At 36.7% G+C, this 15,719-nt stretch overlaps 1 protein-coding gene across 10 annotated transcripts in view; it reads right to left on the bottom strand.

The window, feature by feature from the left end:
• slc38a6 (solute carrier family 38 member 6) overlaps nucleotides 1–15,719 on the bottom strand; it is a 77,000-nt gene that overhangs the window by 13,561 nt on the left and 47,720 nt on the right. For 3 of the 10 annotated variants that reach the window (XR_009644940.1, XR_009644939.1, XR_009644938.1), the window contains exons 11-16: nucleotides 15,036–15,115; nucleotides 14,326–14,426; nucleotides 14,118–14,242; nucleotides 9,694–9,838; nucleotides 8,281–8,375; nucleotides 1,305–1,419 (exon numbers count right to left, since the gene is read on the bottom strand). Coding sequence is in view for 6 of the 10 variants with exons in the window: in XM_060828532.1 (XP_060684515.1) it covers nucleotides 6,870–6,956; nucleotides 8,281–8,375; nucleotides 9,694–9,838; nucleotides 14,118–14,242; nucleotides 14,326–14,426; nucleotides 15,036–15,115 (633 nt within the window). In the remaining 4 variants the exon portion in view is untranslated. Of the gene's footprint in view, nucleotides 1–1,304; nucleotides 1,420–5,506; nucleotides 6,957–8,280; nucleotides 8,376–9,693; nucleotides 9,839–14,117; nucleotides 14,243–14,325; nucleotides 14,427–15,035; nucleotides 15,116–15,719 lie in introns of those variants that run through there. The other 7 variants (XM_060828532.1, XM_060828534.1, XM_060828536.1 and 4 more) reach the window with 5 other exon arrangements.

The following is a 15,719-nucleotide window of genomic DNA, read 5'->3' as shown; positions in this document are numbered from 1 at the left end:
AGGAAACCCACGCAGACACGGGGAGAACGTGCAAACTCCACACAGTCAGTCGCCTGAGTCGGGAATTGAACCCGGGTCTACAGGCGCTGTGAGGCAGCAGTGCTGACCACTGTGCCACCATGCCGCCCATGTCTTATGGCAGAAAAAAAACTGATGTCCTTTGCTCCAAGGAGAACACAGGGAAGACTAATTAAATAATGACTAGAGGACACAAGCTCAGGTTTGGGTGCAGGAAGAAATGAACATATAATGAGTTGACCATTCAGTCCCTAAAGCTAACTTCACCATTTAAGAACATGGCAGATTGGACTGTAACCTTGAATCCATTCTCCCATAATGATCTTCTACTCCTTTGCTTACCAATAATTGATCCAGTTCTGCTGTAAGACTCTGCTTGCATCCCTTTTCAGGAACAGTTCCAAAGGCTCAATGACCCTGTCAGAGATAACTTCACCTCATCTTAACTCTAATTAAGCAGCCCCATCTTTTTCCAACAGTGACACCTTGGTCTGGATTCCCCTATAAAAGCAAACATAATTTCCACATCTATCCTATCAAAAACCTCTCAGGATCTTGAGTTTCAATCAAGCCATCTCTTATTCCTCTAAACTCCAGGAGATACAAACCTAGTCTGTTCAACCTTTCCTCACAAAGAACAATACCCACTCCAAAAACATTCATCAGTTAGCCTTCTCTGAAGGCCTCTGCTGCATTTACATCCGTCTTTGCATGAAAGACCAATGCTGTGGTCTCAGTTCTGTAAAACTGAAACATAAGTGTCCTACTTTTATATTCAAGTTGCCTCCATAAAATTTACATTCCTCATTACTTATTGTATCTGCATACTAGTTTTTTTTTGCTATTTATGAACCAGGACACCTAGATCGGAGTTCTGCAATCACGTCGATGAAATGTTTTAAAAATCTTAAATTGGACTTCACATTTCCCTATATTGTATTTCTTGAACCATATCTTTACTCACATTCTTTATCCTCTGGAAGGGATTGTAGCCTCTTTACCTCCTGTTCACAAATTTACTTCCTTTTGTCACGAGAACTGGCAATCTTATCTTCAAACCTTCGGCCAAGTCACCATAGACACCAACTCGACACCACCATTTTGACTTGCTCATCTTCCTTCCCACCCATCTGCTCCACCCTCCCCACCGACCTATCACTATTACCCTCACCTGCATCCACCTATGGCTTTCTCAGTTACCTTACACCCCAGCCCCACCGCCCTATTTATCTGAGCTCCACACCCCCCACATTCCTGAAGTGTTTCTGCCTGAAATGTTGACTCACCTGCTCATCGGCTGCTGTCTAATCTGCTGTTCCAGTGCTACACTTTGATTCCGACTCTCCAGCATCTGCAGTCCTCACTTTCTCCTACTTCCTGTTAAACAGTCAATCCTCTGTCCTGTGGGATCATGTTCAAATAACGACCGAAATCAATGAGTGGCAAAACTAACCTCTTTAGTCAGCAATCACAGCACAAGTTCAAGGTAGCAACAGAATCCCAAAATACAGCTCTTACAAGATACACAGTCCTTACATGTCATTATTATAGTGGTGCATTTTTCATCTATGATACACAAAGGTTTGAAGGGCTGCTGTCCAGGGAGACAGGAGATGGGTTTAAAATTGTTAATTGCTGGGATGTCTGCCTGGTGTGATTACATAGAGGTGTTAGTTTTGTCTTTTAAAAAAATGAAACATTGGTAAAAATACTAGGCTTTTTCTCCAAGTTAGAAATCATAGTGAAAGAATAAAGGATATTAAACTGATTATTGCAGCTGTGTTGTAAGATTTATTATTTGCCAGTATGAGTTTTCATTTGTGCAATTTCAAACAAGTGCTGTTTTGTCAGTTAGTTTCTTAAAGGGATAATGGCCCATTTAAAAGATATTTAACACTGTTTTGTGGAGAGAGGAGGATGGCATTGTTCTGTATGCTGACATAAACACTACTTGTAGCAGGGGCTGGTAAGGTGTGGAAATGCAGAGATAGAATTGAAATTTGGATACTACAAAATGGCGGTTTTAAGAAAGAGACCATGTTATTGTAAATAATGGTTCAGTAAAGAGTTACGAATGAATGTATTATTGAATTAGTGAGCGAGTTAGTTAAGATAACCTACAACACTCAACAATATCTCAGTCCTTACTGTCACAAAGCTGGTCATTTTTCCTAAAAGCTGTTCCTTTTCTCAAGGATAGTGTCCTTGGTTCCCCGCCCCCGAGTGGTCATACACCAACTCCTGGTTCTAAGTAGACTGGTTTGGTACAGAGCTTAAAAGGGTATTGAGAAGCCTTTTTGTTTATATGTAAACAGATGAGACTTCAGGCCAAAAGTGATCATATTCTAGAAGTGACCTGTATAACGAGAGGAGAGTGGTCAGCTCTCTAGCTGAGCAGTTTAGTCCAGAACTAGTTGAGAGTTCAACAGTGAGCTATGTGTGAACAGGCTCTCTCTCCTTCTGCCCTAATTTCAACCTGTAAGCATCCGTCCCTTTGTTTTTAATACTGTTTAGAGGGGGTTTGCTTATTGGAAATGTTGTGTATATTCAGAACAGCATAATTAATTCTAGTGTGGACAGACTGAGTTCTGTTAGGGTTCTTTGTTTCATTGTGTTATTTTGTGAATAATTTTTGTTGGTTTTAAAACCTGGTAGAAAATCTAGCTAACTTACTGTTTTGGTAAGTGAAAATTACCTAATCTGCAAAGTTATGGTCTGGTCTGCCTTCTTAAGAAGGCTTTGAGTGGTCTGGCCTAGTCCACAACATTGCCAATATGTGAGCCTTCCACTACAAGCATTCGTTTTCTACAATGACTTGTGTCACATTGTTAAATGCTTCTGAGAAATGCAAGTACAGTACAACCTCAGATTTCCCATTACTGAACAAATTTCTTCAAAGTAAGTCCAATAGGTTGGTTAAAAGAGATCATTTAATAACAGAAGCATTAATGAATTGAACACACTACCCACAAGAAAACAGATTAACTAGCCTCCTGTGCCATGATCTGGCAACTCACTTCATTGCTGCATGCAGGAGCTCAAGTGCAATTTGGTCACTGTAATTTCTACATTAGAAGTGACAAATTCAAATGTATTCCATCGCTGTAAAGTATGTTACAACCATCCCAAGCTTGGGAATGATGCAACATAATGCAAGTCAGTTCCATATTAAGTGGTAGGGATCTCAAAGCAATATAATAAAATGTTAATTTCGCTAAATGTTGAGACCTTCAATCTCAAATTGAGCACAATTGACTTCTAATTATATAATTTCTCTTCAACATATTTAGATTTTCTATGTTTATATGCTGTAAGAGAGGAAAGATCTTTCCTGCATCAACATATCTTCTTGAACAATCCAGATTCTGGCCTCAGGAGCATTTGATTTAAGGGAAAATGGAGGTACCATCTAGTTGTTTTCAGTGCTAGGAGTAGTACTTTCAGGCTTAATTTTTTTATATAGCAACTCCAGGTGGGGTAAGGGGTAAAAGAGGCATGCATATTCTTTTAGCAGATGACAAAAGAATTGTGAAACTATTTCTGAAACGCAATTTGGAAAGTTATACTTTTAAAATATTTTGCAAAAATGCTGGGTAGGAAGTGTTCTAGAGAATAATGATGTGCAGGTTATTATTTCAATTAAGAGGGTTTGAGAGAGGATTGCAATAGTCGAGCATACTATGCTGTAGAAGTTCCGACTATACAAGTCAAAAATAGCATGATTGGAAGTGGTAGCAGCAAGGTAATATTTCAATTTTAGAAAAAGGTGTTTGATAAGATGCTACACTTTAGCTATTTAAGAGCCCATTGTGTTCCAAGTAATATTAGCCTGGAGAGAAGATTGGGACAAATGGGCATTTTGGAGGATGACGACTTAACTAGGAGTGCCATGGTCATCAGCGCTGGATCTACAATTATTTACTATTTAATGATTTGGATGAGGAAAGTGAATTTCGTTTAGCTTAGGTTGCAGATGACAAAAATAGGCAGGAAGATACAGAGTGATGGAGATTACAGTGGGACAGACAAGTTAGGTGAGGGGGCTAAAATCTTGGTATGTGGAATATAAAGATTGGAGGTTATGCACTTTGGCAGGAAGAATAGAGCACCCGAATCTTTCTTAATTAGATAAAGACTACAGAAGAGCTAACTAGGGTGATTTGGGAACCTTGTCATCCCCGAGCCACAAAAGATAGCACCCTAGTTCAGACAAACAAGGGTTACAAGTGGCATTGAGAATTATCAGATCAGTCATGATATCATTGAGTTTACTGATGAAAATAGAACATATTATACATCATACAAGTCAAGTTATTCAAAAAGGTAATTGAGAGACTGACATGATAACTATGCTTGCTAAGATGAGCGAAATGTAGTCAAATATAGGCAAGATGAATAAGCCAAAAAACTTTGGGGGAAAAAAATATCACTGGGATTCCTCAAAAAAAAATGTAAAAATGTTGCTCACAGAAGCATCAAAATTTGGTATATTCCTGGTTGGTGTAAGATTAGTTACTTTTAGACAGGGGTTATAATTTATCCCAACATCTCTCAAAGCTGAGAAGTATCTTTGCCAGAGTCCCCAGATTTTCAATCGTTGCTTCAAAATGCTGAAAAAAAAGAGGACAAGCTGGAATTCTGCTGGTGAATACTTATCACAGAAATAATCAAGATTCCCAGTTCAAGTCTCAAATAAAGGAGTGAGGCTGGCATCCAGCATAAGCCATTTCCTTCAAAAGGAATTACTCTTCTTTTCAAAGCAAAAAAAGCCAAGTGTAGGAATGGAGACTGATGCCAAGCCCAAAAATATATCTTAAAATCTGTCCTTTCCAGGAAACTTTACATCAACACAATGCACATCAGAATGATAACACTGTTGCATACACTTTATTTTACAATAATCCATATAATTAACTACTGCAGTATTCAAGTTTGATGATGGAATTTACACTACGATTTGGAAATATTCAAAAAAGTTTAAAACACAGTTCAATAGCTTTCTGAAGGTAAACGACAGATTTAACAAACAGCCTGATTTATTAACAGAATATCAAAAGTGCATTAAACAGAATCCTGGAGAAAACAAGATTGATTTGACATGCATTAACAGAATTGAAGAGTCAAAATCTAAACTTCATAAAAAAATGGTCAGATTTAAAGAAAAACAACAATAACAGGATTATTGCAATGCTTTGGGAATTCAGAGCAAATGATTTCTCCCCCCACCCCTACAGTGGAATTCAAAAGAAAAATGTAAGAACAAGACACTTTCAGGAACCAAACAGAAAATAGGCAATATATACAAGTTATTCTGTTGTCCAAAAGTCAAAAGATAATTGAAAATAGTAATGCAAGATTTCACAATAAATATTTTTCAGAAAATGTAAACAAATAATTATCTTTTAATATACAATGGAAAAACCAATGTAAAAAGATACTTTCAATGCTGAACTTAAATTAGACATTCAGTAAAACATATAGACGACAATATGCAACCAGTATTTTAAAAAACCAACTGTTAGAGGTTAAGATCAAAAGGCAAGATGGATTTCAAATTTTTAAAATGGCAAATTTACTTTAATGCAAAAACTTGGGAAACAAGTGTGTGGCTAGTACAAAGTAATAAACAAAAAAAAATTAGTTACACTAGTGAATAAAAGTAGCACTTCAGCAGTCAGCGACATTTTTATGTGCAGCCTAATCTGGCTGAATGGATAAACAACATTAATCTAACCGAGTGACAGCTATTGTATGCCTTTGATCATTCAAAGTCCAAGTGTTAACTGCCAAGCAGAATGACTTCAAAAACATTTAAACAAAATCACTTATTAAAAAACAGTTTACTTAGAACCAAGACAAATGTTAACCATATTACCCATCAGTTAAAACATTAAACTGTTAATCAAGGGAAAAATTTTCTAAATGGACTATCAAAGCCACATTAGTAATTTGCATCATTATATAATGTTAACGTGAAGTTAGGCAAGAGTGCAGCACTTTAAAAGACTTCTGTATTTTGATTTATTACTCACTGGTTCGAGACAAAAAAAAAGTTTGGTGTCAAAATTGATCAGAACTCATTCTCTCCCTTAGTATTCTATTGATATAACTTTAATTAAACAAAGTTAAAAGCAGAAAAAAAATGGCCTTTAACCCATATTTACTAGTACAAGGTCAAGATAATGTTGAACATTATTTTAACAGGTACGCAAGGAATCAAATGCATAACTAAAGTGCAAAATATATCTATGGGTGATAACTTTGGGTTAAGGAGTAAACCTAAGTATGCAATAATACTGTTTGACTTTTGTCTGAACAAATTTAATGTCACCTTATGTGCACATTTAATCAATAAAGATTAGTTTTAAATATTTAATTTCAACTGACCATTCTGGATTACAAGAAAAATATATAAAACTTACCATAAATCACTAATATTTATACTGCAATTTAATTAAAGTTACAAAACATTGTACCAGTCACTGAAATGGAGTTTTATCAGTTTACGATGTTAGAGATTTGCCTTTTGGTAGAAGTTTCTCCATGGTAATATGGCTTCACATCAGTTGATTTCTTTCCTACCCTAACCCAATTGAGAATAGTTACTGAACATAAGCAAAGCTTTTTTTGATCCTGCACAAATCTGAACGCCCAGTCACAAGTTTTATTTTCATTTCCATTGAGATTCAAAGGACCTGATCCCACTTCTAACAAAAGGTAATTTCACTTGTCATCATATTGCCAGTAAGTCAGGAGAAAGAAAATACACATTTGCAAAGTTGATTTCACTGCTCAACTGATGACTTCCTGAGTTGTGTGATTTCACTTTGTGCAAATTCCATTGATTAGGCTCAATTTTCATTGTGCAGCCAGGTTATAATGATAACAAGCAAACTAACTGCCCCAATGAGAATGCCTAGAATAATCAATCCTAGAGCCTGGTGAAACAAAGGAAAAATGAACAAACAAAGGAAAGAAAATACAAAAACATTTCTACACAATCCTTATTTCATTTTAAAATTCACTAGCCTCGAGATATCTAAACTGATCAATAGTGGCATACAAACCAAGTGTCAGCTTGGAATTACTTTATTATATAGATGTTGATATATGGCTTTGAATTGGGTTATCCCTTTGCACATTTAGCAAAGCACTATGTTGAAACCATGTGCCTAGGGATAGGATACATGGTCCAATAAGAGTTATGCAGGTAATCAAAATGTGTATGTATACTCCATTTCCTTTAAAATGTGAAATGCACACGTCTGTGTAGTGTCACTTTGGGTTTGAGCTACAAAAATTAAGCCCCCTGCTACCATTTGGTACATTGCTACTTTCCTGTACTCCATAGACAAGATTGATGGCGGCACTGATTAATGTCCTTCACTCAAGGCTGGTTAGCCGGATAAAAAGCACAGAATAATAGAAAGGAGAATAAAGCAATACATCATTCAAAGAAGAACTGGTGTGTTTGATGTTTTCACATGGCTATAGTAATTTCAATCTGTTGAGGTCCATGTCTGGTACAGGTAGACAACCCCTTATCGGAAATCCCAAATTCCAAAAAGCTCCAAAATCTGAAGGTTTTTTTGAAGTTTTTAAATCTCATTAACAAAAGGTTGTTTGGCGTGCAACAGTTAACCCAACTCCAGACCCACTCGATGCGTGTCACTCAAATGTGACGTGAAGGGGTGTGGCCCAGCACCAGCAGGCCTCAGTTCTGTCTCAGGGATTGTTACTCACATGGAATCTGCTGTCCAGTAAAAGTTTTTAAAAAAAAGTCACCATTGAACTGTCACTTATTACGGAATTCAAAACATTCCGAATTCCGAAAACCAGCTGGTCCCGAACGTTTCGGTTAAAGGATTGTGTACCTGTATTTAGTATGCCTTTGTTACATAGGTCAAAAAAGAAAGGATAATATGGATTATTTTAAACCATATTTACTTAACTTGAAAAGGAAACAAGTACTTGTGGCAGGAAGGACTACTGTTAAACTGATTAAACATTTTGAAAATATGATCAATGTGATAAATTACTGAAAATAGAATGGAGTAAGGATGTGTGCTAACAATAATGGACAAAAAAAAAGTTTAAATTCAACAGATGCAAGCATCAAAAAAAAAAGGAACTCCAACACTCTGCTTTATTACCAATGGCCGGTAGAGTGGAATATCTATCACTTTATGATAAAAAAAAATCCAGGAGTTTACCAGAAACCATTACAGTTTTCAGTGTAAAGTTAGATACTTCAAAACTCACCTTAAGCTTCCTTGAAGATTTTAAAGATTCTCTGCTTATTTGCATGTAAAAGAGTCCAGGGTAGATAAATAGTAAAGCAGTTGAAGTTGTGGAACCTGAGGAAAGGGAGAGAATTTTAAATGATAAAATGATACAAATTATCATCTGTACATAGCATTTTGCATGCGCTATATTTTGCGATCATAAAGGCAAAACAAGTGAATTGTGTATGCAATTTGGATTTTAACACAGAATTGTGAGAACATGCTGTGGAGCAGACCAATGGTCTGAATGATTTACTTAGATTACTTAGTGTGGAAACAGGCCCTTCAGCCCAACAAGTCCACACCGACCCGCTGAAGCGCAACCCACCCATACCTCGACATTTACCCCTTACCTAACACTACGTGCAATTTAGCGTGGCCAATTCACCTGACCCGCACATCTTTGGACTGCGGGAGGAAACCGGAGGAAACCCACGCAGACACGGGGAGAACGTGCAAACTCCACACAGTCAGTCGCCTGAACCCGGGTCTCAGGCGCTGTGAGGCAGCAGTGCTAACCACTGCGCCACCGTGCCGCCCACAAATGCACATAATTTACGTTTCACACTAGGTCTTCTCCTTCAGAGCGTCATCTAACCATATCAGCATTCTTTGTATTAATTTCCTTGTGTTGATCTACTTTCCTCTCAAATACATCCTAATTGCTTAACGTCCAAGGCATGAGCCAAAATATTCATATTTTGAGGGAAAAAAATGGAGGGGGTGGGACAAAAAAAAGAAATAAAGTTGTAATTGATTAGGAAAAGATTAAATACACTGGAGTACTCACTTTTGGATCGAAGTTAACAGGAGATTCAATTGCTTTGCACAAGATGAACAGTCCACACAGATAGGAAGGTCACTAACTAGGGACCCAGATTCATAATTATTGACAAAGCTTACTTAGATGGAGTGGGCTGGGGGGTGGTGAAGGAATGAGAAAGCAAGTTCAGATTTCTTTTTCCAACACTAAACTACCTTATGGCAGCTTTAAAATATGAAATCAGAAGGATAATGCTCGACACTGGAACACAAATAGAAACTTCAGTGTTCATTTAACTAGGAAATGTACTCTTTAGCCTTTCTGGTCGTTAATCCAATGCCTCATCCTTCACGAATTGCTTATAATTAGGGGGAGATGAAAGCATAGGCCAGATTAATGCAAGTCTTAAAACGATTCTTACTTATACTACAATGTCCCTGACATTCATCATTTACACTTAAAATCACAAGTGTTCCAAAGCTTTTTACTGCCATGTTACAATTCATACTTTATTTATTTAGGAGGCTAGAAATGCTAAATTGTTTATATTTTTCCCAGATTCTACTTGTATAGTGTTTGTAATTTACTTTCAGCTTGATTAAAGATCAAAATAATAAAACAACTTACCAACTACACCGAAGATATTTTGTATATTTGGCACATAGATTGCCAATAACACAATCACTGTCTGAATAACAAGTGTGACAAGTATATGACACAACCATGAGAAGGGGCAGCTTGAACAAAATAGCAGCATAAAAGATTTCCTTGCCTGCAGAAAAAAAAAAGTGTATCAATGATAAGGATATGCTCTTAGAATCTGACACAAGCCAAATGTTAAAACGGGGTCATTGAAGTATTAAGTGCTCCTTGGTGGTGGAGCTCAAAACACCAAATATAAAAGATGGTTTCATTATACAAGACTAATAAAACATTTCAAAATCAAACCAATTTGAAAATATTTTCTTTCAAATTTAATACATATTTCCAAGCTCTGCAGAAAACCACATTTATAGTAAACCTTACAATTAATACTGTTATAGCTGCATTTAAAAACAGATATTACATTAAAACTAAATCTCAAGCCATGACTGATTAGTCATCAGATATTTCTATTCTTACTTCAGGTGAACGTCCTGATCCTTTTATAGCTTAGATCGTTTGGTCATTGCTTCAATACAAAAGAAATTTATATAATGCATGATCAATACAATATCAATTAATCATTTGACAGTACAGAAATAGTAGTAATGTAAAAAAAGAAATTTTGTCAATGATTGTTATATTCCTGCACATGTCCTGATGAGTACAAGACAAAGGGGAAAACATTTTATATTATCTGAGAGTAGTGCATTTTGACTGGTTGATAACTAAATTCTGGTAGAAGGCATTGCTATGGAAAATGCAGCTAGATGACCACAACTTAATAACCAAGTTTTGCTTAAAATTTAAACCAGATAAATTGATTGATTGGGTGATCCCTTTAGTTGAAGCATTACTAGAGGGTGGCTGCACCTATTTTGCTGAATTGAAATAGACAATGGTCGTATATGTTTTGTCTGAAAGAATGGAGGTCCATTTATCAATATATAGCTTCAGTAGGCAATGCATTTAACTATAAGCCACTACTCATTCTTAAATTGGTTGTAGTATAATGCTTAGAACATTCAGGATAACAAACAGTCCAAATCACATTGTCCAATCCATCATTTAAAATGCTGGATGTTGCTTGGAGTTTTGCAAGCGAAGGCTGGCTGGATACTGGTAGTACCTTATTGCTTGTGAACAGCCCAAAAGAAAAATACCATTCAATACAATCTGCCAGTCTTTGCAAGAACCTTTATATAGCTAGCGTCACTCCAGTATGGAAATTCACATACCGCATTATTCAGAGACCGACAGAACACCCTTTGGGTGGACAGCACCATCCTGTTAGGGGCAACCCTGTGAGAAACCTCACAATTCCATGATAATCACAGGAAGGCACTTTTCAGGACTGAAGGGGTGGCCTTGGGCCCATTTGAGAGTTTTCACAATAGAGCAAAAATAAATGATCTACCTTCATTTCTCAGTATAGTTTCTGATAAGACCAATCTTAAAGTGGCATTACACAAATCCAATTAACTTTGCCAATTTTGGTGCACTTCTATCCCACAAACAGTGGGAAGTGGAATTTGCCCAGTTTGAGCTTTGCTCTCAGCTATCATACTACAAACCACTAGACGATGCTAAATCCTTTAAAGTGCACTTAAGTGATCTAGCACAGATATACCTAGCATCCTATCAAATTTTCATGTACAACATGGCAATGTTGAAGGCCTCAAGACTAACCTGAACATACAGATCTGTAAACCTGACAAAAGGCACATACGTGAACAGACATGACTATATCAAATGTAAACCATCCTTACTAGGTCCAATTCATTTCTATTGGCTTTGTGGCTCAGCACCTGACAGTCTTGCTGAAAACTAAAACGTGAAAGCACGGCTCATAATATCACAATTGCTCGTACACAAGTTCATAGTCAGAATGCACTGTTTACCTTTGTAGTTTTTTATTTAGATTACAATGCCCAGTCTATGATGGCCAGTTTCCTGGTCAGCTCCTCAATATTGATTTAAAAAAAAATTCTGTACATACTTCAGGAATTGCTCCTCTACGCTCAACCCATACAGATTCCGCTTCAGTAGAACAACCTTCACTACTACATTAAATTTCACTTCAGATGGAAGAAAAGGTGAGGATTGCAGATGCTGGAGATCAGAGTCGAAGAGTAATGGTGCTGGAAAAGCACAGCTGGTCAGGCAGCATCTGAGGAGCAGGGGAGTCGAAGTGTAGACTCTCCAGCCCCTCAGATGCTGCCTGACCAGCTGTGCTTTTCCAGCACCATACTCTTCGACTCTGATCTCCAGCATCTGCAATCCTCACCTTTTCTCCCATCTGGATCAAATGTTTCAATCAGTAATAATAATTGAATTGATGAACTAACTTGTACATTTAAATTTAGAGACATCACACATTCCCAAATAGATGGCAAAAATCATGGAATCCCCTTGTGGCCAGATCTCAATAGTCTTTGCTGGGATCCATGAGGAACATTCCTTTGGTGGGATGACTCCTAGCCTCCAAATCCTTGTGTACTTTAAGTAATTGGAATATTTGCAGTTTGAATCCCATTGAGGCATGTAAGCAAATTCTTAAATATAAATACAAACATAGCACTCAAATTTAGCCTTGTATTGGAGCAGTTAACTGAGCTCCCATCCCTTGAAGGGAGAGTTGAAAACACTCTGGTAGATTTTAACTACTGCAAACTTACCTATACTGGGCAACAGGTATTGGGATTTGGACAGTTCCAAATACAAGATTAGTTTTATTGGCAACATTATGAACAGGATATTTGCTCACAGTACATGCTCAAATAGGGTGGATCAAAAAACTTTCCTTGTAAGATAATGACCATCCTGATCAGATTGTTTCCTGTATAGATAAATTGGGCAAACTCATGAATGGGCCTAAATCTGCCATTTCAAATAGTGCCCAGCCCTACCTCAGATTAGCTGCACGAGCAAGGTACCTCAAAATGTTTATGCAACAGGCAAAGCTAGCTGTTCCACATTGCTACCATTTGAAGTAATACATTATTTATTACTAATAGGATGGCATCAGAAAAGCCAAAAATATGTCTGTCACACTGATAAATAATGTGGTATGTGACTTTCAGTGCTGATAATGATCCTGGATATTGGAGTAGACATGTAGGTTGTACATCCCAAAAAGACTTGTAGATTTTTAAAAAACATTCCCTAACTTTTCTGAACAGGCAAGGTACTGACTTTACTCACCCAGCCTGTACTTGCAAAATGCAAGTGCTCAACATTAGATGATTTTCTGCAAATGGACAATATTTGTTAAATAATCTAACTGAATTCCTGTGCTACGAATTATACAGTGAACAATTTAAAAAAGATCGCTAGTTGGGCATTCAATCTGGACACATGTGTAAAGCTTCATTAACGTACAAGACTGTTCTTCGCCGACAGAAGATGTACACGCAATGAACCTATTTCAAAGTAATAAAAATCGGTGACAGCCACCTTTTGGCTCATTTTCCAAAGGCAGTTATAATCTAACTAGTGTATTCTTCATGGTGATACACCGAAACAGAATCCACTTGTCAACTAACCCACATTCTCTACTCCTACAAATTGCTTTTGTTTACATTGTAATTCTTGCTCATGTCTTGATTGCAAGATGAAAAACTTCAATTACATAACTTTTTAGTATTGGAGAAAAAAGCCATGCCTTATTTTGAAAGGTACATTTGCATTATTAAATTACAAATTAGATGCTATTCTCAAGATGTTTATCATTCTAAAAAAACTTTGTTGACCTTCCATTGAGTTTAAAATACTGTGCAAAGATACAAATCCTGTTTTTATTTCCACTTTTCTCAAAGCTACCTTTCCAGAGGCATGACATTTATTATTTGGGCCTCTTCTCACTACAATAGATTGATACTCAAACTGTTCAAGCACAGCATGAGGTAGATTTCCCTCTGTAATGACTAATAGGTTGTTTGCACAAATTGTAAATTTCCAAGTTAACTAAAATCTCTTACATCTCTCCTACCACAGCACAAGAACAACAACACTTCCAGGAACTACAAACCTAAATACCATCAGAGCAACTTTGTTTTTTGTTTTAATGATTTGATCTGCACAACAAGTCTCAGGTTGCTTTTACTTTATTTTGGTGCACAAAATTAAGAATATGACTGACAAAAGGACACTGCTGTTAGTTCAGGGACCAGTGTTCAATTTGTCTAATGATAAGGATCAAATGAATAAAGCAGAGGTGCAAGGATATCCCATTAAATGCCATGCATTTAGGATAAAGAGTATGACAAAGCTACTAACAAAGACTATGGAATGATGAATATTATAGTTTTAAAGTCAAGTTTGATCGACTGAACAGTCTTGAGCCAAAATTAAAATGAAAACAAAATGGTAAAGTACACACAAAAAACCACATCTTTGTCAAAACTCACTGGAAAATGGATTAGAGGCACTGTCAGAAGCACAGAGAAGAGTATGCATATTCTAACTGACATAATAATGTGGTCCCGTGGCAGATACTGGCTGTAACTATGCAGCAACTGAGAGTTCACATTGGCTGAAAGAAGAAAAAAAAATCTTAGAGTTTTGGAAGCACTACAGAAACAACTTTCAAAATATTATAGTTAATACACCACAAACCATAAAACGTCAGGTAGCCGAACAAGGCAGAAAGCATGTAGATCGAAAAACTCAGAATCATTCCTATGTTAACCGCTTTTTGCATCCTGCTCTTTGAAGGCCTGTTCAAAAGAAATTCAAACATTATTGTTACACGTGTTTGGTTGCAAGATGCACAGAATACTCACTTATGTCAGAAACCAGGTTCGCAAAGCTCTCAATTAGAAGTGTTAAATTTGCATATACAAGCTAAAATATTGAAGAAAATTACACTTGTATGTTTATGCTTACTAATGGCATGAATTTGGGAATGAAAATGATTCTTGGTTATCCAGCACTAAGTACTTCTGGGTAAGGCTGTGTTTTATCTTGCCACTATCACAGCATCAAATGACTCAAGTCAGCAGACTTCAATAATTTATTCTGGAGTTCCAATACACCTTTCACAAACTGACTAGCAAACATGAGTAAATTATCTAATTGCTTACTTTTCTTCAGTAGAGAAACTGGGATGTGTGAAATCACTGAAGTTGTGAAAGAGCAGGATTGGATATTCAGCATAATTAATTTAAGCCTTTGAACACTTCATGACTGAACATTGTTGAAATTAGTATCAAATCAATCTAAAAAGGTCAGAATTTTAGACTGCTTCCCAAGTTGAAAAGTGATGCATAGTCAATTGGATACTCAAGAATGATGTTTGCAAAACTTAGACTCTCTGCATGACATACCTTTTGAGTTCACAGTAAATTGGCAACACTGATGTATGGCAGAGAAATGAAAATGCCATTGTTGGAATTGCATATGCACTCTATGGGATGAAGAAAAATTGCAATGTTAAAATACATTTATGGATAAAATTGGACTTAATGTGCATGACAATGATTTAAAGTGATCAGAGTTATCAATAACAGCTTTATCAAGTGATACGTGCTCAGCAATAACATGTTCACTAAGTGTGTTTGGTTTTTGTCAGGACTACTGACATCAAAATTTAACTCAAGCAAGGACAAAGCATTGAATTCAAGAGGCAGGTCACAAGTGACTACCTTTAACATTTAGGCAGCACTTAACTGAGTGTGGCAATAAGGAACCCTCATGTGAGCCTGATGTTAACTGGGATCAACCATACCATTTGTGCTGAAGCATAAAGTGCTGACAGCAGTTTTGTTATTCAGGATACAATGATTTTAAGAGGGGCCCCACAGTACAAGTTACCATTCCTTTTCAGAAAGCCTAGTTCAGATATTTCATGCCATAACATGAAGGGCATGATGTTAAGTGAATATGTCTACTAGGGGTTAATAAACAGGCACATTCATTCACAGGAAATTGCTTCTTGCCTTTTAGTTCAGATTTTAAAAGGTTACCTGCACCTATAAAACAATGGCTTAGTTTAAAAAGAAAACAGCAAA

The sequence above is a fragment of the Hemiscyllium ocellatum genome, chromosome 8 (genome assembly GCF_020745735.1).
Source record: "Hemiscyllium ocellatum isolate sHemOce1 chromosome 8, sHemOce1.pat.X.cur, whole genome shotgun sequence".
NCBI classification, from domain to species: domain Eukaryota; kingdom Metazoa; phylum Chordata; class Chondrichthyes; order Orectolobiformes; family Hemiscylliidae; genus Hemiscyllium; species Hemiscyllium ocellatum.
Note: the sequence above shows the minus strand (reverse complement) of the source record. Positions and strands in the feature narration are given on the sequence as shown.